General features: G+C 40.2%; 1 protein-coding gene across 3 annotated transcripts in view; it reads right to left on the bottom strand.

Annotated features, from left to right (window-relative positions):
* The window catches only part of robo1 (roundabout, axon guidance receptor, homolog 1 (Drosophila)), a 172,610-nt gene that overhangs the window by 32,632 nt on the left and 114,577 nt on the right, over positions 1-25,401 (bottom strand). For 2 of the 3 annotated variants that reach the window (XM_053647346.1, XM_053647345.1), the window contains exons 1-7: positions 13,599-14,508; positions 12,125-12,330; positions 6,546-6,627; positions 6,171-6,339; positions 4,719-4,885; positions 4,461-4,582; positions 186-420 (exon numbers count right to left, since the gene is read on the bottom strand). In XM_053647346.1, coding sequence (XP_053503321.1) covers positions 186-420; positions 4,461-4,582; positions 4,719-4,885; positions 6,171-6,339; positions 6,546-6,627; positions 12,125-12,330; positions 13,599-14,046 — 1,429 coding nt within the window. In that variant the 5' untranslated portion in view covers positions 14,047-14,508. Of the gene's footprint in view, positions 1-185; positions 421-4,460; positions 4,583-4,718; positions 4,886-6,170; positions 6,340-6,545; positions 6,628-12,124; positions 12,331-13,598; positions 14,509-15,897; positions 16,023-17,556; positions 17,566-19,772; positions 19,901-23,765; positions 23,905-25,401 lie in introns of those variants that run through there. The other variant, XM_053647347.1, reaches the window with a different exon arrangement.

The raw sequence follows: 25,401 nt of genomic DNA, 5'->3' as shown, positions 1-25,401 counted from the left end.
GTTTCACACACTTCTGGCTCTTGAGTGCTCAAAAAAAAAAAAGCTACAGCTGAAGTACAATTCAGCGTACAGTGGATTAAAGGAATCCGTGAGAAAGCCAGTGTGATGATACGCACAGCGCAGGTGTGATAGAATTTTCATTCGTTGCTAAGAGAGTGATCGTCTCAGAAACAGGAAGTCCTCACCTTCCTCCAGCGTCTTGCCCACTTTGACGTCGCTGTCCGTGCCCTGGAACTCGTTGAAGAAGGGTCGTATTTTGAACTCATAGGTGGTGCCTTTGCGGAGCTGAGAGATCACGGCCGTGTACTCGGCAGGACTCCTGACCTCAAACACGGCCCAGTCGCTCCGCGTCTGCCCTGAGTCTGACGACACGCGGTACATCACCTTATAGCCCTGCATGTACTGGGACTGCTGCTCCACCTGCATACACACACAACGCAACAACGTTACGGTACGGCTAATCGATAATGTTACAGTATGTCTAATCAACAATGTTGTACATAGAATCAACAATTTTACAGCACAGCTAATGAACAATGTTACAGCTAATCAACAATGTTGCAGCTGATCAACAATGTTACAGCTAATCAACAACGTTACAGCTAATCAACAATGACACAATGCATAGGATCAACAATGTTACAGCTAATCAACATTATTACAGTGCAAAGGATCAACAATGTTACAGCTAATCAACATTATTACAGTGCAAAGGATCAACAATGTTACAGCTAATCAACAATGTTATAGTGCATAGGATAAACAATGTTGCAGCTAATCAACAATGTTACAGCGCATAGGATAAACAATGTTAGAGCTAATCAACATTGTTTCAGCTAATCAACAATGTTACAGCGCATAGGATCAACAATGTTTCAGCTAATCAAAAATGTTACAGTGCATAGGATCAACAATGTTACAGCTAATCTACAACATTACAGCACATAGGATCAACAATGTTACAGCTAATCAACAACGTTACAGCGCATAGGATCAACAATGTTACAGCTGATCAACAACATTACAGCACATAGGATCAAAAACATTACAGCACTGCTAGCGAGCAACTTTATATTACAGCTAATTAACTTGAGAGTGTTACAGCACGGCTAATCAACAACATTACAGCATGGCTAAAGTAAGAATGTTACAGTATAGCTACTGAACAATGTTACAGCAAAGCGAATCAACACCATTACAGCGCGGCTAATCAAGAACCTTACAGTATGTCTCATCAACAATGTTACAGAACAGCTAATCAACAGAGTTACAGTACGGCTAATAAAAATGTTACAGGATGTCTAATCAACAACGGTGCAGCAAATTTAATCAACAACCTCACAGGACAGCTTAATCAACCGGTGATATGCGAACTGAATTAGGAGTGGACAAATCATAGATTTGGTAGCTAGCTGCAGTAAAGTTCCAGTTTGCTATTCAGTCCATGTTTTGGTTGCATGGAAAACTAACTGACAAAGCATAGAAGTGGTAGCTAACATAATGTAATAATGCGCTAGCCAGGTAAGCACATTAATATAGAGTAGATTATGGAAAACAAACAAGATTTCTCATTTGTAAGTCACTTTGGATAAAGCGTCTGCTAAGTGAATAAATGTAAATGTAAGTTTTTGATCATTAATGTCAAGTTTGGTCAAAGTACTAATCCAAAACATGAGCATCTAAACATAGAAAAGTGTTATTACATCATAATATATCAGATTTCAATATGCAAATGTGTTCTATTGTGGTGGTGTTGGTGCCATTCCTGATTTGTATTTTCTGGATTTCTTGGTGAATTATTAAATTATTTAAAAAGTGCTCTTCAAACCAGGGTTTTGGTGACTAGCATGCAGTGTGGGTGGTAAAGTAATTACATTTTTTATGTGTCACTGCGTCATAGCTGGAACTAACGGTTCTCATTACTGAAGCTCTGTCCTTCTGGTTTTGAGATGGACAGGCTGAACTTTCCGTAAAGAGCGCAATGATCTCACGCCAGGGAAAGACATATTGTGAAGAAAGACATGGAAACCCTTGATCGTCTGAGGAAATCCCACACTTCCAACTCTGTCTCCCAGACTTCTGGTGGCCTGAAGCTATCTCTTAGCAGATAATCTCTTGAGCTTGTTTCCAGCAGGATCTTGAGCTCTTTGTGCTAACCGCAAACACGAGAACTCAGCTCAAGACTTCAGCATAAATTAGCATACTATAGAGCAGCAGATTATGGCTAGGTCTTTGCTTCGTATATTTCTGGGAAATCACAAGATTATGACCAAGTTCTTGTTGGAACAGTGAAACATCTTCAGGCTATGATTCTCCTACATCTGTCCCTATTAAGTACAAGGACTTGCAACGTTCATATTTCACTTATCGATTCTGGGGCTTTCTTGTGACATGATTCAGAAGCCCTGGAGCGTTTTTGTTTTTTTTTGTGGAAAGACAAGAATGGGATCTCCTCCATATGGTTCTAATACAGAGAACTGTGCAGCCTTGTAAAGACCATAGTGCTCGCTTGATCCAAGCCAATAAAACCTGTCGTCTCAGCTGCAATTCATTAAGCACTCAAAAAAGTGCGAAGGGTCCAAAATCCCGACACGAAACGACGTATGTGTGCATTTTACTACGAACACCGGCCTGGCTGGAGGAGAGGCGCTCACGGCACATTAAGCACATTTCCAGCACATTTCCAGCACACTGCAAATTTATTGCAGGTTCGAAAACATAAACTACAATCACAGACTCTACACAGGGTTCGTGGGTGGAATTGAGGTAGATGGCAGATGTGTCGGTTAAAGGAATACTCTACTGAGAAATGTACAGAAAACACATTCACGCCTAGTTAATTCATAATAGAACTCTGTAAATTGATGCTTTCATGAATTCTTGAGTCATAATATTTATATATCAAGCTTTTGAGATGGTACTACTTTTTACTAGCTGTATGGAAGAACCTTCAGGTAACTGGAATCACAGGCTACTTTATCACTCCAGTGTTGGAACGTTGGATCAGATTCCTTAACTGGTAAGATTTTCTCCACCCATGTAATTATCTTACGCATTTTCTCCCTTGCGCCATTCCCATCCTATCACACGACAGCTACCAACCGGGGAGGGTGAAGGCTAACACTACCTGCTAAGTGCTATCTGCCCTCTTCCACATACGTGAACTCACAGACCACTGTGATTGACGGGAGAGAGCGCGTATGCCCCTCCCACCCTGAGAGCACAGCCAACGTTTACTCTCTTGGCTCCTGGTCATCGTCAGATTGCAATCTCCTGCCAACAAGGCAAACGCTTCTCTGTTAACTGAAGTGGATTACACTTTATGCAAATGAGCAGCTAACAATTGGAGTAGTTGTGGTACATTTCTCATTTTCACATAACTGAGAAACCCATGTTTCAGGGCTGCCAGAGCAACGGGACATTTGAGCCAGCACTTTTTAAACTACTAGGGCAGCACTAAGTGACCCAGCACTTCAGGCTATAACAGGCAGGTCTGACTCAGTTGAAAAACCAATCAAAAATGTCCATTTCAGCTGAGGGGTGGGGCATTTCACCTAAAGGGGATCTCCTATGAGCAATAAAGGGTTAACCTGACTTCGGTGCTAACTGGCACTTCACGATCGTATGTGCTGAATTGGTATCGCTAACGTTTCAATATTTTAAGCGACATATGCGCATATTCTATATTCTGAACCAATTACAGGAACATTTCTCAAATGACGCCCTTCAAATAAAGTAAGTAAGGCTTGTGGGAAAAATGTTTAGCGAAACAGACAGTTACTACAGCGGCAAGCAGCCTACTGAGGCACGTAAACATGGCTTCGATCTTATGTCTTCGGACAAATTTTTTGTTGTTGCTATCTGCCTGTGGAGTAAAATGTAAAACGAAGCATGTGAGATCGAAACAATCTACTCTGATCTTCTTTAATTCATTATTAATAGCTCAAATTTGATTAAATATCATTAAAATCATAACATTTTTAACCCCACCCCCCTACTACTTTTGGAGTAGTGGTGCCACCCCTGCCATGTTATTTGTGTTTTTATGGTTCCACATATTTGTTCCTGTACAGCTCGTGAGACTCTCTCTGTTGCTACGAGTTTCAAGTGTTTGATTTAGCCAAAAGGTGGCAGAAATGTTTTCGTTTCACTTTTGTTTCACACGTCACACAGTGATCTACTGATAGACATGGAAAGACTTCCATCCAGAATTGTATTTTATAGCAGGAAGACGATCTCTGATCAAGTGGGTCGTTTTATATTCGTTCTGAAGCTAGCCAGTGTGCATATCTCATTAGTCTGGCGCGATCAGTGAAACCGGCAGTAAACTAACGATAGATACGCCCAATGCCAATTAGCATTCAGCATAAAGCCGTTTCAGTGATGCGGGTGGTGTGAACTTCCAGAGAAGATGAGATCAGAGATGATCAGTGTAGCAAAAATGAAGAGAAGGTTCTTACTGTCCACTGCACACGGATGGAGGAGGAGGAAAGGATGGTTGGATTGTGGAGGTGGATGACAACGTCCCCGAGCTCCCTCTGGATCTGCCCGTGCTCCACTCCCTGACTGGTTGGAGGAATTTCTGCACACACACACATACACACGCACAAAGACACAAAAAGAGTTTGTCTACTCATAACCCCTTAAAGACTGATTTTTATTGACGAATACAGTATATTCGCATGATCATTGCTCACTAACAAGGTTGTATAGCTCACCCTGGGTTTTTATGGCATCGCTGATGGGACTCGGGTCACTCAGTCCGTATGCGTTAGCCGCTCGGACCAGGAACAGGTAGACAGCGCTGGGCTTCAGGCCTTTCAACACATAGTTCTCAGTCCTCACATGTTCTGCTAGAGTGTGCCAGCTACTGCCTGATGCATGACTGCAGGAAACACAACACTGGACACTTAACACAATTACGAAACAGTGATCCCATCAAACACTGCAGGTTCAAAACGCTGTGCTTTTTTTTTTACAGTTTATTTCAGAAATTAAACTGCATAAACAGCGGTCCAAGCTCTGACTGTTTCTCTTTTTTTTTAAATTAATATTTTACACACACAAACTGGCAGGAATCTGCACTGACTGCTACTCCAGCGTGAAAAACCTCACTCACCGGCCTGCTGATAGCCTGCGCTATAGGCCAGTCTTTTACACTACAGAATCTCCCAACCATGAAACCTATTACAGTTGCAAATTGTTTCCCAATAAGTCCTTGACTTCAGCTACACAGCAAATCTGGAATCCATCCATCCATCCATCCATTTTCCATACCGCTTATCCCACACAGGGGTCTATAACACGGAACTCAAGGTGGGGGACACCCCTGGATGGGGTGCCAACACATTGCAGGGCACAACTGCACACACATTTCGCACACTATGGACAATTTGGAAATGCCAATCAGCCTACTGCGCATATCTTTGGACTGTTGGAGGAAACCGGAGTACCCAGAGGAAACCCCCGAAACACGGGGAGAACATGCAAGCTCCGCGCACTCAGGGTGGAGGTGGGAGTCGAACCCCAATCCCGGACTAATTATGATTTTTTTTTTTTTGTTTAAGCATGAAATATCGAATATAAAAAAACTTAAACGATATTCATTGTTAAAAGAAAGCTGATCAACAAACCAGAAGAAATCGCAGCTGGGATTTGTGTGTAAATAAGTGCTTGGACCCCGATCATGACTACTGCTAGTGCTTATACTGTAAATGGACATTTCATGTTTGTTACAACGACTGATTGCTCTGTTTCATTTCGTCGTTTGCTTCTCTGGCGAGGTAGAACACAAGTCTAACGATTATGAGTTGTCATGGTGTTGTGGTTTTTGTAATGTTAGCTTGCTGTAGTTGGTGAAAAGTGGCATTAACAGAATAGCAAGATAAGTGTCAAGAGTGATTAGTGTTTAATCAGCAGGCAGTCTGTTATTTTTGCTTCTTCTTTTTGCTAAGGAAACGCTGCAGTTGTTCTGCTTGTATCTACTGCATCTTGCTTCGGTGTCTCTCGAACGTTTTTAGCCTTCTCGTACCCTTTCCCTTTGAACTGAACCGGCTTTTATCAGGACTTAAAAAAAAAAATACACAGCAGCAAATAATGTAAATTAAAAACGATCAATCAAATGATAATTTCTTAGCATAAGTAGCGATTAGAGCTGAGGTTCCTGCTACCTGAAGGCCTCGATGATGTACGATGTGGGCGTGGCTCCGGAGTGGAGGTCAGGCTTCCAGGACAGAGACACGGTGGTGCGAGTGACATCAGTGACCTCGGGTTTGGAGGGAGCGCTGGGGATCAGGTTGGGGTCGGTGGGTCGTCCAGGCTGGACTCCAATACCAAACTCTGAAACAGGAGGCAAAGAAAAGATGGAAATGATAAAAAGAGAACAGGAAAGTCTCTCTCTCTCTCTCTGTTACTGTCACCTTGAGTTATTATAATGTCAGTCTCATATGAAGGTAGGAGATTACAGAGTCATTCATCTTTCATTTCCCTTCACTCTCTCGCCATCCACTCATCCTAAGTGTGTGTGCGTGTGTGTGCTTTACAACCTTGAACTTCCAGGTAGGCCTTCCATGATGCTTCTCCGCTGGGACTGGAAGCTACACATGTATACACACCCATGTCTCCAAACTAAGTCAAACAAACAAAAACAAAAAGAGCGAACGAGTGAAAATATTTATCTATACAGCTTTTTTTTCCCTGACTTAACAATGCAAGAGGCAACATGTGCTTGTAAAATGGCAGATATGTCTATCTGAGTGACAGTAAAATGATCAGACCATCCTCGAGCTTAGTGAAGACTTCAGGCTGAAATTTTCTCAGGAGTAGAGGAAGAAAAAAAACAGACATTGGACCTCATTTATCATTACTGTAGTGAAGTTGTGTGTAAATGTGTGTGCAATTCAAAACAAACAAAAATTTTCTGCTGGATTTACAAACGTTTTGGAAATGCTGATTTTCACTGTACTCGTGTGTGTATGTGGATCGCTCGTCCTTTCCTGACACAGCTCATATGCATTTTATGACGCCCACAAAACTCCATACAAGGTCAGGTGCTCTGAGAGCTAGGGGCACGAAATGAACAATCAGGGTAAAGGCTGAAAGGCTGAAGTGGAGCTTATTTTGACTCACTTCTATGCCAGTAAAAGTATTTCATAATATCATAATATCAGTAATAATAAGTGAGCACTAAATCTTCCATCTGGTTTTTGTTTACAACTTATAGCTACGTGAAGACATGAGAAGGAGATAAAGTTTTTTTTTTCCTTTCAAATTTATAGTATTTTTCTGAATACTAGAGTTCTTTTGTACACACTTACTCACACTTATTTATGAATAAATCTATTCGTATCTAGCTTGATAAGTGAAGCCTATTGACAGAAATAAAATCAGAGAGTAACATCTGTAAAAAAAAAAAAAAAATAAAATAAAAAGTGTTGCAATGTCACAACTGTTACACTGTCACCATCCGACTGGGTCTTTTGTCTCAATAACAATTCAGTCATCAGACAATTAATTCTGATTCTATCAGGAAAAACTCCCTCTCCATGGCTCAACACACACACACTCTCTCAAACACACACACACACACACTAGGAAACTGAGGCAAAAGACAGGATATTCAGCTCTCACTAATTGGGGACGAGGGAGGGAGCGAGCAGACATGGAAACAAAAAAAATGGGACCTCTACTTCCTACTTCTAGTTCAATTTTATTTTATATGTAATAATTTAAAGCATAAAAGATCAGAACAGGCGTAAAGTCTCAGTGTAGGACAAGTCTCAGTGTAGGACAAGTCTCAGTAAGTCTCAGTGTAGGACAAGTCTCAGTGTAGGACAACTCTCAGTAAGTGTCAGTGTAGGACAACTCTCAGTGTAGGACAAGTCTCAGTAAGTGTCAGTGTAGGACAACTCTCAGTGTAGGACAAGTCTCAGTAAGTCTCAGTGTAGGGTAACTCTCTGTAAGTCTCAGTGTAGGATAAGTCTCAGTAAGTCTCAGTGTAGGATAACTCTCAGTAAGTCTCAGTGTAGGACAACTCTCAGTAAGTCTCAGTGTAGGACAACTCTCAGTAAGTGTCAGTGTAGGACAAGTCTCAGTAAGTGTCAGTGTAGGACAAGTCTCAGTGTAGGACAACTCTCAGTGTAGGACAAGTCTCAGTGTAGGACAAGTCTCAGTGTAGGACAAGTCTCAGTATGTCTCAGTGTAGGACAAGTCTCAGTGTAGGACAAGTCTCAGTAAGTCTCAGTGTAGGGTAACTCTCAGTAAGTCTCAGTGTAGGATAAGTCTCAGTAAGTCTCAGTATAGGACAAGTCTCAGTGTAGGACAACTCTCAGTAAGTCTCAGTGTAGAACAACTCTCAGTAAGTGTCAGTGTAGGACAAGTCTCAGTAAGTGTCAGTGTAGGACAAGTCTCAGTGTAGGACAAGTCTCAGTATGTCTCAGTGTAGGACAAGTCTCAGTGTAGGACAAGTCTCAGTGTAGGACAAGTCTCAGTAAGTCTCAGTGTAGGATAAGTCTCAGTGTAGGACAACTCTCAGTAAGTCTCAGTGTAGAACAACTCTCAGTGTAGGACAACTCTCAGTAAGTGTCAGTGTAGGACAAGTCTCAGTGTAGGACAACTCTCAGCAAGTGTCAGTGTAGGACAAGTCTCAGTGTAGGACAAGTCTCAGTAAGTCTCAGTGTAGGACAACTCTCAGTAAGTCTCAGTGTAGAACAACTCTCAGTAAGTGTCAGTGTAGGACAAGTCTCAGTAAGTGTCAGTGTAGGACAAGTCTCAGTGTAGAACAACTCTCAGTAAGTGTCAGTGTAGGACAAGTCTCAGTAAGTGTCAGTGTAGGACAAGTCTCAGTGTAGGACAACTCTCAGTAAGTGTCAGTGTAGGACAAGTCTCAGTAAGTATCAGTGTAGGACAACTCTCAGTAAGTGTCAGTGTAGGACAAGTCTCAGTAAGTGTCAGTGTAGGACAAGTCTCAGTAAGTGTCAGTGTAGGACAAGTCTCAGTGTAGGACAACTCTCAGTAAGTCTCAGTGTAGAATAACTCTCAGTAAGTGTCAGTGTAGGACAAGTGTCAGTAAGTGTCAGTGTAGGACAAGTCTCAGTGTAGGACAACTCTCAGTAAGTGTCAGTGTAGGACAAGTCTCAGTAAGTATCAGTGTAGGACAACTCTCAGTAAGTGTCAGTGTAGGACAAGTCTCAGTAAGTGTCAGTGTAGGACAAGTCTCAGTAAGTGTCAGTGTAGGACAAGTCTCAGTAAGTGTCAGTGTAGGACAAGTCTCAGTGTAGGACAACTCTCAGTAAGTGTCAGTGTAGGACAAGTCTCAGTAAGTCTCAGTGTAGGACAACTCTCAGTAAGTGTCAGTGTAGGACAAGTCTCAGTAAGTGTCAGTGTAGGACAAGTCTCAGTAAGTGTCAGTGTAGGACAAGTCTCAGTAAGTGTCAGTGTAGGACAAGTCTCAGTGTAGGACAACTCTCAGTATGTCTCAGTGTAGGACAAGTCTCAGTAAGTCTCAGTGTAGGACAACTCTCAGTAAGTCTCAGTGTAGGACAAGTCTCAGTAAGTCTCAGTGTAGGATAACTCTCAGTAAGTCTCAGTGTAGGATAACTCTCAGTAAGTCTCAGTGTAGGATAAGTCTCAGTATGTCTCAGTATGTCTCAGTGTAGGATAACTCTCAGTAAGTCTCAGTGTAGGATAAGTCTCAGTATGTCTCAGTATGTCTCAGTGTAGGATAACTCTCAGTAAGTCTCAGTGTAGGATAAGTCTCAGTATGTCTCAGTAAGTCTCAGTGTAGGATAACTCTCAGTAAGTCTCAGTGTAGGATAACTCTCAGTAAGTCTCAGTGTAGGATAACTCTCAGTAAGTCTCAGTGTAGGATAACTCTCAGTAAGTCTCAGTGTAGGATAAGTCTCAGTATGTCTCAGTAAGTCTCAGTGTAGGATAACTCTCAGTAAGTCTCAGTGTAGGATAAGTCTCAGTATGTCTCAGTAAGTCTCAGTGTAGGATAACTCTCAGTATGTCTCAGTGTAGGATAACTCTCAGTAAGTCTCAGTGTAGGACAAGTCTCAGTAAGTCTCAGTGTAGGATAACTCTCAGTAAGTCTCAGTGTAGGATAAGTCTCAGTGAGCATGGGCATGTTCCTCTTCATGTTCCTGAGATTCTCACCATTCATACTTTTCCAAAACCTTTTTTTCACCACTAATTCTACTACAAAAACTCCTGCTACTGTCAGTAGCGTCTTCATTGGCAGCTGTATTTCACACTTTTCTCATTTATATTACAGTCAGACATTATTCTGAATGTTTCACAGAAATGAATCACAATTCATTTCAAGATTCTAAGTAAACAACACACCCTCTGTCTATGTCCCTCTCTATCTCTCTCTCCATGTCTCTCTCTCTACATCCCTCTCTATATCTCTCTCTACGTCCTTCTCTATATCTCTCTCTACATCCTTCTCTACATCTCTCTCTCTATGTCCCTCTCTACAGCCCTCTCCATACCTCTCTCCCTACGTCCCTCTCTATATCTCTCTCTACATCTCTCTCTCTACGTCTCTCTCTACATCTCTCTCTCTATGTCCCTCTCTACAGACCTCTCTATGTCTCTCTCTCTCTACGTCCCTCTCTACATCTCTCTCTACGTCTCTCTCTCTACATCCCTCTCTCTACGTCTCTCTCTATGTCCCTCTCTATATCTCTCTCTCTCTCTCTACGTCCCTCTCTACATCCCTTTCTATATCTCTCTCTACGTCTTTCTCTCTACGTCTCTCTCTCTCTACGTTTCTCTTTCTATCTCTCTGGCTCTCCTTGTCTGTCTCTATCCCTCTCTCTTTAGCTCTGTCGCTCTCTCCCTCTCTCTTTCTATCTCTCTGCCTGTCTTTCTGTCTCCCACATTCTTTCTCTCTCTGTCCCAATCTCTCTCTCTCTCTCTCTCTCTCACATCTGTTCTGACTAACATGTCAGAACAGATGACATTTTTAATATAAACCACATTAAAAATGACCTTTGACCTTGGCCCAGTGGAAATGCGTACACCAACACATAAATGGTGAAAGAAACGTTTTGCGACTCAGTGAGTCTCCGGATTTGAATCCAGTGTTGAAATCCCGTGGTCTGAGTTAAAGACTCGCACAAACCTGAGAGCGTAAAGGAGATTTATTTAATAGGGATGCACCGACGCCCCTCCCCTCAGTGCTCGGTGCTTATTATCGTTGCATTGCAACATTACTAGATCTGTGATTTAAAGTACATTACTTTGCACTTTGCTGATGAATACATCTGCTGAAAGATCGACACGCAGCACAGAGCAAAGTCTGCCAGAGAAACAAGCGATGAAGCGCAAACTCCCTCAGTTCCTGACACGTTTGTCGAGATTCTACAGGAAAGCGCCCCGATCCACTGCAGTGCCACGACAAGCACAGCTACGCACTCCATTGCTTGCGGAAAATACCTGCACGAGGGTATTTATCCACCCCGAGCACCACCTCAGAGACTGAGAGACTATTCAGTGCAGCATCTCATGTTCTTGATGAGAAGAAGAACCGTCTCTCCTGCCAGAAAACTGGGCAACTCTTGCTCTCAAAGAAAAACCTGCCACTTTGGCTTAAATAGAAAGCAGGCCAATTTGCCATGTGTATAGCAATTACATCAAAATTTGTGTAGTGCTGCAAAACTTTCTGCTTGACTTCAGGCTACATCTGTTGTTGTTGTTTACCGTTTGAGGATGGTTTTAGTTCCATTGCTGCTGTTAATCTTTAATTCATGTGGAAATACGTTTACATAAACAGAACAGAGGCCATGTTCATTACTCGACTGCTGTTTTGCATATCGTAATAGCTTCCTAGAACTTTACCTTATTTGGATAATTGGACAAAAAACGACTCTGTTAAATTTGATCGTTACAGAGCCGAACGAAGAATAATATATTTAATATCGTTTCTGTTTGCACGTGTTCATTTCAGTAAAAGTGTGATCATTTTATTTGCCTTGTAGTTTTTTCAATTCAGATTCATTCCATTCGGTGCGTCACTGGTATTTAATATCGGACAATGATAACATTCCGTCCCACTTGATGACTGTGGATGTGCTGGTGTCTCGTCGTGTACTGCTCAGCGATGTTCTCGGTGTCGTACCTTGGCGTAGCGGATCTGCAGAGCGCCCGAGTCCAGCTGCTTGAACCGGGAGTCATGAGTGGACACCAGGACTCCGTCTTTCTTCCACAGGATGGTGGGTGGAGGCGTTCCCAGCACCTTGCATCCCAGAACCACCGTACCATCGACAGGCACCGTGTGATTGGTGGGTCCCTGACGGATAACAGGCGGAGGCCGGTCTGAAATAACTAAATCAGACAGAGAGAGAGAAAGAGAAAATCAACACATTCATGAGCTTGGAATTGAATATAAATTGAAAGAGAGAGAGAGTGAACGAGTGAGGGGAGCTAATTTTTTCAACTGGAAGCAATTTTCGATTCTCTCAGCAGCAGTAGCCAAGCGACGGCAGGCGAAAGAAATGCGATTAATAGCGCCGACATTCCGAGTGCCGGGCTCTTTGTAAAACGTATAAACAACGTGCCGGAGAATGTTCTCTCACGCACATGCACATACAAGTGCACGCTCTGACACGTGCTCTAATGCATGTGCCGAGTTTAAAACAGGAGATTAAAACACGAGCGTAAACACCAACTGCTGAGATAATCAATCAATTTAATTACAACTATTAAATCAACGTTTATGCACTGTATAAACATGAGCGAACATAAATGAGCAAAAAAAAAAAAAAATGTTTTGGTATTGCTAGCTTTATTAGCGGTTATGTCTTTAAGCTTACTGCAAAGTGCAAAAAATAGATTTTTTTTATTACTGACATGAAACAGCAATAAATAGTGTAATTACCCGGACACTGTAATTGTAACTGTAGTTCTGGGGAGAGAAGAAAAGTTTTTATGGCTGCCTGGCTCAGGAAAAAGTTTTCTATTTCTCACTAACTGAATGACAGAAATGTTGCAAAGCTGCTCAGGTCATCCGTCCACTAGGTGGCGATCTTGGTGTAAGTAGTATAAGTGAAAAAACTTGCCATGTTTTTTTTTTTTTTTTTTTTTTAAATCAGATGTGTTAAAAAGCAAGCATCATTTAGTGAAAGCTTTACGTATCACTCGTATCCAGTCGCAGGCGCCCCCTTGTGGTGTGAAAAGAATAAAAACTGCCAAGTAATATAAGTAGCTATGTTTACACATCCAGTACAGTGAGTTTTTATCGCTGCAAATCGCCAGTCACTGTACTAGGAAGTCGCCAGTAGGCATTCTTACTACTGGTTGCATAGTAACATCTATTAAACTTGGTTTCAAATATCCATGGGAAATATTGCGTGCGGGTACAAACTGAGAAAACCGGAGGACGGGATTCATTTAATTTATTAAATTATTTATTTAATTTTTTGTACAATTAATACAGCGTTGTAGATTTCTCCTCCGTTTTCGACGGACACTTTTCTCTTGCGTCTGTCAGCAACCCTAATACACTGTTTTTAATGTGTGTGGGTTTTTTTTATTTTTTAAATGTTTGTGCGCACGTGTGTGTGTGTGTGCGTGCGTGTGTGTGTGTTTCTTACTATCAGTGACCTCCAGCAGAGCTTTAGTGATCACGCTTCCTGCGATGTTGAGCGCCTGGCAGCTGTAGTAACCGCTGTCTCCGCGCTCCACTCCAGTGATGGTCAGATCACCAGTCTGAGAGACGGAGAAGCGGCTGGAGGACTGAGGAGGCTGAGAGGAGAACAGCAGGTTCTGCAGCGGAGAATGAAGTTGAGGAGAGAACTGTAACGGAATTTTACTAAGGGAAAAAAAAACAAAAAAGCAACAACAAAAGCACCGGACACCGATGTCTGAAGTGAAGCTGCTCGGTTTGGAACACGGTCCAGTCGTATTTCCGACAGTCCAAGCATGCGTGTGTGTGTGTGTGTGTGTGTGTGTGTGTGTGTGTGTATGTGTGTGTGGTTCCTCCCCCAGAACTGTAGGTGTGCTTAATAAGCACAGCTGGAGCTGTAACAGTGCAGGATTCATAAATCTGTCTCACAGCGTGAGAGGGGCCGTGCTATGCACTTATTACCAAACCGCGATAAATCATCAGGAAATAAAGATGTTTGGAGTGAAAGCAGATCTGTCTCAGTATTAGCTGGCGAACATGGCTTATTAATAATGCGGAAAAAAGAAAAAAAAAAAAAAAGATGGGATATTTTGGCAAGCATAACTAGGAATTGTGGATGTAAATACAATTTGCTAAAAAGGCTAAAAGGCTATGCTATATGAAAACCACGCAAGAAAAATAAATCCCCGTCAGCATCTTGTTATTAGCAAATTGTTAGAAAATAAGACGTTTTCATAAGTATAGCGTTCTTACAATGTAAAATGTCTCGTGATTATGTGGAATCCTGACAGTTATGCTCGAAAACGACGTCATTTTCATATGGAAGTGAGCTACCGTTAAAGCAAGCAAACAATAAATAAATAAAAAATCCAGGAACAAAAAAAAATCCTTGAAATAAAGGAGATTCTTTGTAAAAACAGCGATTTTTTATTTATTTATTTATTTATTTATTTTATAACAACAAGAAACTTTTCTCGGAATGACGAGACGTTTTTCTCAGAACAATCAAATGTTTTTCTCGTAATAATTAGATGCTTTTGTAACAAGACCCTTTCTAACAACTACATAATGAGATGCTTAATACTGTAATAGTAATAAGATGTTCATCGCATAATAATGAGACGGTTTCTAATACCAGGGTGTTTTTTAACGAGACGCTTTGCTTGTAATAACGAGATATTTTTCACATAATAACGAGATACTTTTCTCATAACAAGATGTTTTCCTCATACCAACAAGATACTTTTCTCGTAATCATGAAACATTTTTTAATAACAATAAAATGATATTATAATAATAATGAGGTGCTTTTTCCAATAACAAGACACTTTCTAATAACTATAATAAATATTACACATACTAATCGTTCTTCTAATAATAACGAGATGTTTCTCTCTCAAACATTAAATGTTTTTCTCACAATAATGAGACGGTTTCTAATAACAAGGTGTTTATCTCGTAATAACGAGATGCTTTTCACATAATAAGATGCTTTTATCATAATAATAATAATAATAATGATATGTCTTTCTCGTAATAACGAGATGTGCTGTTTTTGATGACGAGATGCCTTTCATGTAATAACGAGCTGCCTTCTAATAACGAGATGCTTCTCTAACAATATGATACGTTCATCATAATAACAAGATGCCTGCAGAAATGAAATGCTTTTCTTAACACTTTTCTACTAATAATGAAACATTCTTCTTGTAAAACGGAGATATTTCTCCTAATAACATGTTCTTCTTATGAAAACGAGATACTTTCCTACTAATGAGATGTTCTACTTGTGGTAACGAGATATTTCTCCTAATAATGAGACGTTCTTGTAAAAACAAGATACTTTTCTACTAATGAGATGTTTTTCTTGTAAAATGAGATACATTTCTCCTAATAATGAGACGGTCTTCCTGTAAAAATGAGATGCTTTTCTACTAACTTACTTACTAACTTACTACAAACTAACTTCCTTTAAAAACAAGATTCTTCTAATAATGATTTTTCACAGCAAAGAGATGTTTTATAATAATAATAATAATAATAATAATAATAATGAGACACTTCTCCCATAATAAAGAGATAGCTTAGCTCCACCCCTTTTCCTTTAAAGGTAACTCGGCATATGCACCTTCACAGAGGGGGTGTGGTCAGTTACAGAAATGGGAAGGTTGGTCAGTGTTGTCTTTGGAACAAGGCAAAAAGGGGGTGCTAACTTTTACAAATAACTCCTTTAATTTGCAGTGGATCGGCTGGGATTTCTCTCTCACCTGACTCCCCTCTCTTTGCCAGAAGATGGCTGGCTGCGGGCTTCCCGTTGCCTCGCACTGAAAAGTCACGGTGCGTCCTAACCCGACCACCTGGTTCCTCGGCCGCACCGCAAACACCGGAGGCACTGAAGTGTGTGTGAGAGAGAGAGTACATGTTAATCACTGATCATGCAGGAAGTGTGATAACACACCATTAAGGTCTTCACACCATGACTGGAAGGACAATAAAACACTTCAGGTCATGCTGTTCTAGGAAGACAATCAACGACGAAGCGGAGTTAACGTCACCACCGTGAAGTTGATTATTTTCCTTCAACAGCACGTCCTGGAGTGTTTTATTCCTTTTATACCTCAGCAATTTGCTAATGATTACAATGTTTATTAATCGTTGTTAATCATTAACTGTGATTTGTAGCTGCACTACTGTCAGCGCTGCTGTTATAGAAAATTACTCAACACCCTCTGACCAATCAGATTCATGAATCCGACAGCGCTGTGGTACAGTACACAAAAGTGTTATTAATCGTTCTCAGATTAAATCTCTATTAAATCACCATAGAATAGCTAGCTAGCATGTGACCCCCTTTTGCTAGCGCAGTTAGCGATAATGAGTGCGCTAATTAACTAGCAGCTAAATCTTTAAAACACCTGTTTATATTATGCTGAAATTGAAATTGTACATGACAAACGTGGTCAAACATTCATGGTTGAATAGGTTCTGTTTTCGTGTGAAGCTTTCATGCTAAGCGCTGCTGTTACTATGGTTACCATGCCTACCATGCCTTATTAAAAGCTGAATGATTAGTTGTCTGCCAAAAACCTACACCTTTACTCTGTACCACACATGGTACATGCTCAGGAGTTTTGGCTTTTCGCTGTAGAGGCTGATTAAAGAGAAAATCAGTCTACCCTTTTTTTTTTTTTTTTCTTTTTAAATTAAGGGGATGTGGTGGGGGTGTAAAACAAATGTAAATGAAACGAAAGCTGCTGCGACACTCCCAGTCGCTTCATTTGCATAGGCAAGGGCACGGAGCGATAACATTTCCATTGGAACAGGGGATAAATTTGGGCCATCTGTCCCGATGTGAAGGTGGCAGGTGGGCTTGAGACGCCGACTTTTCATGCATCTTAATGACAAACTCCGTCGCAGTGCTCACGGTGCTCCACGAACGCCGATAAGCATTCACGAGCCTCTCTCCTCACCGCCCCCCCGCCCTCGCTATGCTAATAAAATAAAACGTGACAGCAGCTATATCCCCCACCTCGAATATCGACCGCAACGGGTTTCCCTTTACAGCCAAAAGCCACAATTGAACCCTAAAGCAATCTCAGGCCTGTCAATCCCCCTTACTCCAGAGCTCTGAGTGACCAAAGATGAGAATTTACAAAGACGTGGAGCTTCTGTGCAACAAAACGAGGCAATTTTCTTTGAAAACATTACCTTGAATGCTTGGAACTAGCGTTTGGGCTTGTTTTGTTTTTGTTTGTTTTTTTTTTACCCAAGCATATGAGCGCTGTCACTGTTGCCGATGACAACCGAGACAAGTGTGCTGATTGGTGGGAGGATGGAAGGTGGATGGATGGTGCTTCTGACAACTTCCTGTTGCTGTCAGGGCAGTGATATAGGGTGACGGATGATGGCATTGCGATGGCACTTACCAGACATAACTGAAAGAGGAAAAAAGATAGGAAAAGAAAAAAAGAAAAAACAGAACACATGTGATAGATGAGTAAATAAATCGTAATTGTCGTGAGGCAAAATGAAATGATTTCATTAAACAGTACAATGATGCATACAGGAAACACACAAGACGTAAAAAATATATACAGTATAAAATGAGTAAGGAATAAAACACTTGCGGGGGAGGGGTGTGCTGTTAAAGATAAATAATCAACGACACTGTCGCGTGAAGAAGTGGAGTCAATGTCACCACCCTGAAGTTGATTCGTTTCCTATAACAGCACATGTTTTATTCCTCTTATACCACAGCGATGTATTATTTTAAATAATTAAACAATGATACAGTATGTCTTGTTTTTTTTTTTGTTTTTTTTATCTGTTTATAGTCACATTTAATGATGTGGAACATTTCTATATAAGTTAATAAGGCAAAAAAAATAAATAGAGAAAGCGTAAAATTCTCCGAAGATGTCGGAAAACTTCCATTTGTAGTTTTACTTTCTGACTGTTACGAAGCACTGACACTGGAGACTCCTTCCATAAATGTTAGTTAAATAAAAGTACAGAAAGTTTCACCACATCAACGACGATCTCTTTTCCGGCGTTAAATAACACAATCCAATCAGATATGAGAATTCAAGATCGCTGTGGTATAACAACATACAAGTCTTATTTTCATTTCACGCCTTTTACACCACATTGTCTGGAGTTCGTCCAACATTCAGCGACGTAACGATTTAAATCTCGCAAGCTACTTAATCGTTTTCTAATCTCTTATTTAATCTCCTAGCATTCTCGCACTGGATTTATCGCCATCGTCCGTTTGTAAGGACGCTACGCAAGATCTATGACGATAGATTGATAGATCTGCGACGGAGACGTAAATCAGCGGCATTCTCCGGTGTTTTTTTGGCGAGGCCTCTCCAAAACGTTCCCCTTCTCCCCTTCCTGTACAAGCCCCATTAACACGGCCGCTCACGGGACTCGAGCTTTCCGCAAATACATCAGTTCTATCGACTAAATTACCAGAAGAGGAAGGCCTCGTTCGTAACCCTGCATTATCTCTTCACGGCTAATTTTTTATTCCGAGCCGTTCATCCACACACGTATTAGGGTGTATCTGCAGTCCATTTCCAGCTGAGTATTTCTCTCCCGACCCAAAATAATCCACGACACGCATCGTTTCTTGAACAGGATCTCCGCCTCAGGCGTGTTCAGCCGACGGGGGATCCGAGTCGACGTCTTTTCTAAGTTCATACCCATCGTTTACAGACACGTAGAACAATAATCCGCTGATTGTGGCGTGTAGGAAAGCCTCGTAACCGGAGCTGGAGAGGAAAAGAGAAATTGCTCGAGGGAGTAAAGGCACAATGCCGTCGTTGTTCCGCGACGCCTCGGCCGACGTGAGCGTGAAATACTCACACTTCACTGAGCTCAATGTTTACTGTGGAGTGCAATAGTGATGATTTACACATCGATCCCGATGTAATAAAGTTTTGGCAGTTACGAAAAACTTCAGGAGATGTTCTTTGTGTCAAGAGTGGTTCTTCTATATTATATTAAATCATGTAGCCAGTGCATAAGTATGTGGCTTTTTAATCTTCCTTGATATTCGAACGCTAGCACTGAGATACGAATTTATTTTTTTCGTCGGCGTTTATTAGTCACAAAAGACGATTCCTCTCGCTGTTCTATTTCTCAGTTCCTCAACTTCTGTTCCCAGGCTGATGGTATCAGAAATTTAGCGGAAGTCAACCCCTCAGGGCTTTAGTGCTCTTGGACGAACCTCCCGATGGACGCTTACACTCCACTTCCTGTTCCAATCAGAGCATGCACACTGAGCTTATCCCATTATCTCTTCCTCAGAGGAGCCGGAGCAGAGTTAAAACCAAAGCCATGAAGTCATGTGGGAGAAACGAGACTCACAAAACATCTTATTGTTTATCTTCATTAGAGAAGCAGATGTTACAGGAATGACACACGTCAAACCTCTCTCAGTAACGTGATTATCCGTTCATAAACCAGCAGCCTACTCGAGAATTATCGACACCCTTCAGGAGGATGAGATACGACCCAGTAGGCATGACTGAATTTCATTTTTAAGGAAGGTGCCAATAATTATGGCGCCGACTGCATTTACTTTAGTGCAGTCGTTTAAAATGAAATTAACTTTTAAAGATGGTGGAGTTCTCACCGTGGACGGTGAGGGTGGCTGTGGCTTCTGCCTTCCCCATCATGTTCTCAGCCAGGCAGGTGTAGGAGCCGGCGTCGGCCGAGCTCAGCCTCTTCAGCTTCAGAGTGTGGTCATCACGGATCTCGAACCTGAAACACACGCATACGCATACGCACACACACAAACGCCAGCGTTCTCAATGAAACGCCAACAAACATCTTAAATCGCCATCAAACTCCAGAAAAACAACACTTTTCATCAAAAATACAGTCTCAGCAATCACATTCTCAATGAAACACCAACAAACACCTTAAAACCCAAACACTAACACTCTCAATGAAACACCAACAAACACCTTAAAACCCAAACACTAACACTCTCCATTCTCAACACAGCATCAACAACATTACCATCATCAATTAAACACCAACAAACACCTTAAAACCCAAACACTAACACTCTCAATTAAACACCAACAAACACCTTAAAACCCAAACACTAACACTCTCAATTAAACACCAACACTTTAAAACCCAAACACTAACACTCTCGATGAAACACCAACACTTTAAAACCCAAACACTAACACTCTCAATGAAACACCAACACTATAAAACCCAAACACTAACACTCTCAATTAAACACCAACAAACACCTTAAAACCCAAACACTAACACTCTCAATTGAACACCAACACTTTAAAACCCAAACACTAACACTCTCAATTAAACACCAACACTTTAAAACCCAAACACTAACACTCTCAATTAAACACCAACAAACACCTTAAAACCCAAACACTAACACACTCAATTAAACACCAACAAACACTTTAAAACCCAAACACTAACACTCTCAATGAAACACCAACAAACACATTAAAACCCAAACACTAACACTCTCAATGAAACACCAACACTATAAAACCCAAACACTAACACTCTCAATTAAACACCAACAAACACCTTAAAACCCAAACACTAACACTCTCAATTAAACACCAACAAACACCTTAAAACCCAAACACTAACACTCTCAATTAAACACCAACACTTTAAAACCCAAACACTAACACTCTCAATTAAACACCAACAAACACCTTAAAACCCAAACACTAACACTCTCAATTAAACACCAACAAACACCTTAAAACCCAAACACTAACACTCTCAATTAAACACCAACACTTTAAAACCCAAACACTAACACTCTCGATGAAACACCAACACTTTAAAACCCAAACACTAACACTCTCAATGAAACACCAACACTATAAAACCCAAACACTAACACTCTCAATTAAACACCAACAAACACCTTAAAACCCAAACACTAACACTCTCAATTGAACACCAACACTTTAAAACCCAAACACTAACACTCTCAATTAAACACCAACACTTTAAAACCCAAACACTAACACTCTCAATTAAACACCAACAAACACCTTAAAACCCAAACACTAACACACTCAATTAAACACCAACAAACACTTTAAAACCCAAACACTAACACTCTCAATGAAACACCAACAAACACATTAAAACCCAAACACTAACACTCTCAATGAAACACCAACACTATAAAACCCAAACACTAACACTCTCAATTAAACACCAACAAACACCTTAAAACCCAAACACTAACACTCTCAATTGAACACCAACACTTTAAAACCCAAACACTAACACTCTCAATTAAACACCAACACTTTAAAACCCAAACACTAACACTCTCAATTAAACACCAACAAACACCTTAAAACCCAAACACTAACACTCTCAATTAAACACCAACACTTTAAAACCCAAACACTAACACTCTCAATTAAACACCAACAAACACCTTAAAACCCAAACACTAACACTCTCAATTGAACACCAACACTTTAAAACCCAAACACTAACACTCTCAATTAAACACCAACACTTTAAAACCCAAACACTAACACTCTCAATTAAACACCAACACTTTAAAACCCAAACACTAACACTCTCAATTAAACACCAACACTTTAAAACACAAACACTAACACTCTCAATTAAACACCAACAAACACCTTAAAACCCAAACACTAACACTCTCAATTAAACACCAACAAACACCTTAAAACCCAAACACTAACACTCTCAATTAAACACCAACAAACACCTTAAAACCCAAACACTAACACTCTCAATTAAACACCAACACTTTAAAACCCAAACACTAACACTCTCAATTAAACACCAACAAACACCTTAAAACCCAAACACTAACACTCTCAATTAAACACCAACAAACACCTTAAAACCCAAACACTAACACTCTCAATTAAACACCAACACTTTAAAACCCAAACACTAAAATTTCAATTAAACACCAACACTTTAAAACCCAAACACTAACACTCTCAATTAAACACCAACACTTTAAAACCCAAACACTAACACTCTCAATTAAACACCAACACTTTAAAACACAAACACTAACACTCTCAATTAAACACCAACACTTTAAAACACAAACACTAACACTCTCAATTAAACACCAACACTTTAAAACACAAACACTAACACTCTCAATTAAACACCAACACTTTAAAACACAAACACTAACACTCTCAATTAAACACCAACACTTTAAAACACAAACACTAACACTCTCAATTAAACACCAACACTTTAAAACACAAACACTAACACTCTCCATTCTCAACACAGCATCAACAACACTACTGTCATCAATTAAACACCAACAAACACCTTAAAACCCAAACACTAACACTCTCAATTAAACACCAACAAACACCTTAAAACCCAAACACTAACACTCTCAATTGAACACCAACACTTTAAAACCCAAACACTAACACTCTCAATTAAACACCAACACTTTAAAACCCAAACACTAACACTCTCAATTAAACACCAACAAACACCTTAAAACCCAAACACTAACACTCTCAATTAAACACCAACAAACACCTTAAAACCCAAACACTAACATTCTCAATTAAACACCAACACTTTAAAACCCAAACACTAACACTCTCAATTAAACACCAACACTTTAAAACCCAAACACTAACACTCTCAATTAAACACCAACACTTTAAAACACAAACACTCTCCATTCTCATCACAATATCAACAACACTACAGTCATCAATTAAACACCAACAAACACCTTAAAACCCAAACACTAACATTCCCCAACAAAAACATTAAAACTCTGTCATAGACCTACACTGTGCAAAAACATGCTTTTTTTTAATACAACACTAGCACCAATATTCACAATAAATCACCAACAGTTTGTCAAAAAACACATCAGGACTCCATCAAACACCAACATTCTCAGTAAAATACCGACACTGTGTCAAAAATCCCCAAAACAAAACACCCGAAGACTACATGCAACATCAACATTCTCTATCAACAAAACATCACCATAAAACTGCAACACTCTCTATCAAACCACATCTTAAAACACCATCATATCAGAAATACTTTTTTTTTTTTTAAAGATACAGACATCCTCAATAAAACACTAATATACTACATTTTCGGTCAAATACACCACTTTCCATCAAACACCAAAAAGCCTCCGTCAATCACCAACGTTGTGTCAAAAACAAAACTTTTCTTAAAACACCAACACCAAACGTCTTAAAACTCCATCGATCACCAAAAAATATCTCAAAAAAATGAATAACAATCCTGTAAAACTTCGACAATGACGTGAATCAGAAAACGTGAAAGGACGAGACGAATTGACGGTGTATATATAGATACAATATGCTAAACATTAGCCATGTCCATGATGACTAGGTAGCACTAGTTAACACCACGAACCTGGTATTTAATTAATAAAGAAATAAAGTAAATAAAAAATAAAAAGTATTTCACAATGTGGTGCTCCAATGCCTCCGTTATACCGAATTTAATACCTACTTCTCAGTAATAATTAAAAAATACTCAAGTAGTAAACACACACACACACACACACACACACACACACACAAAATCATACCTTCCCTTGGGAAGTTCTCCATCCTCTTTCCTCCAGCGGACGGTGGGGACGGGGTCTCCCTGCGCCTCGCACCTGAACTCCACACTCTGCTCCACCAGAACCGACTGACTGCTCGGCCTGCGCAGGAAACTGGGTCTCTCTGTGTCCCCACCACAGACACACACACACACACACACACACACACACGTCTGTATGAATGAGACCCGCTTGGACCTCAAAGGCTTTGTTGATTCCACATCACAAAAATTCTGTTCTTCATCTTTGTCAACGAAAACATGTCACAACTTTCAACACTGCGAGTGTTTTTTTTTTTTGTTTGTTTGTTTTTTTTAAAAACTTTTACATTTATAGCAGCGCTCTTCTGTCTCATTAAAGGTGGAAAAAAAAGAGAAGCCGGTGAGGGAACGGCTGTTTATAGCTGCTATAACGTAAGTGAGAACAGGAACTCACTTGTTTCACAGATGCTCCACTCCATTAAAAAAATGACTACAAACGTATATAAAAAGTATTACGTTTAATATATTTTTTAAAAAAGAAATAAAAATGGCGCATCACTCTGCGTCTTGAAGAGATTTGGCGATATCCTTCGTCGATCATTAGGACAAGCGCAAACTCGCAACATCTGGACTGTTTCATTCACTCCTCTGTAGATAGATGATACACTCTCTGGTGTGTATGTATGTGTGTGTGTGTGTGTGTGTGTGTGTGTGTGTGTGTGTGTGTGGGAGAGACAGAGTGCTCCTCGGCATGTTTAAATACCGATTAAAGCCGAGTTCATCGGGATCTCACACTGCCTGTCTCGTTGCTAAAATCAGCTCAAGGTTTTGCAGCATGACTCTTCCCTTTTGTTTCCCACAATTTCAGTTTTAATCTTCCAGAACAGGAGGAGCGCAGAAGATCAGAGACGGAGAGAAACCTCCTGCTTTTACTTTTAAAACATCATCAGACATGTACTGTATCTCAACAGAAGAATAATCACTTATATACATATATATAAAAAAAAACACTTCTGAAATGTATTTTGTTTTACCTGACATTTATTAATTATTAAACATTTCATCTCCAGGACTGTTTCCTGAACTACGCTGCAAAACAAATCACGTCTTAGCAAGTGGAAAAAAGCTGAATAATAGTCAAGTTTATCTATTATTTCCTATTATAAGATTACAATCAACTAAATATAAGATTATTCACTAGAGACGCACCGATACTAAATTTCTCAGCCGATACCGACAACAGATTATTCCATTCAGAGTGACGTTGGCCGTTACCGATGGTGGGTAACGTTACCGATGGGGTTTTTTTTTCTTTTTCTTTCTTGTCTTATTAACTTTGTGAGAGAATAATAAAATTGACGCTGGTAAAGGAATGACGGTTTATAGCTGCTCTTACATAACTGAGAACACAAACTAACTGGTTTTATGTATGTTCCACAACATGAAACGTAACTATAAATGGATAAAAAGTATGCAATGACATTGTTCAATCCATACAAAATGGAAATCGTTAGCAATTTGCTATCGTAGAAGAGGAATAAACCACTTCAGGAGGTGCTGTTATAAGAAATAAACCTCTTTGTGGTGGTAACATTAACTCCACCACATTATTTTCCAATAAAAGCACCATACCAAGTATT

Source organism: Ictalurus furcatus, chromosome 17 (assembly GCF_023375685.1).
Source record: "Ictalurus furcatus strain D&B chromosome 17, Billie_1.0, whole genome shotgun sequence".
Lineage (NCBI taxonomy): Eukaryota > Metazoa > Chordata > Actinopteri > Siluriformes > Ictaluridae > Ictalurus > Ictalurus furcatus.
Note: the sequence above shows the minus strand (reverse complement) of the source record. Positions and strands in the feature narration are given on the sequence as shown.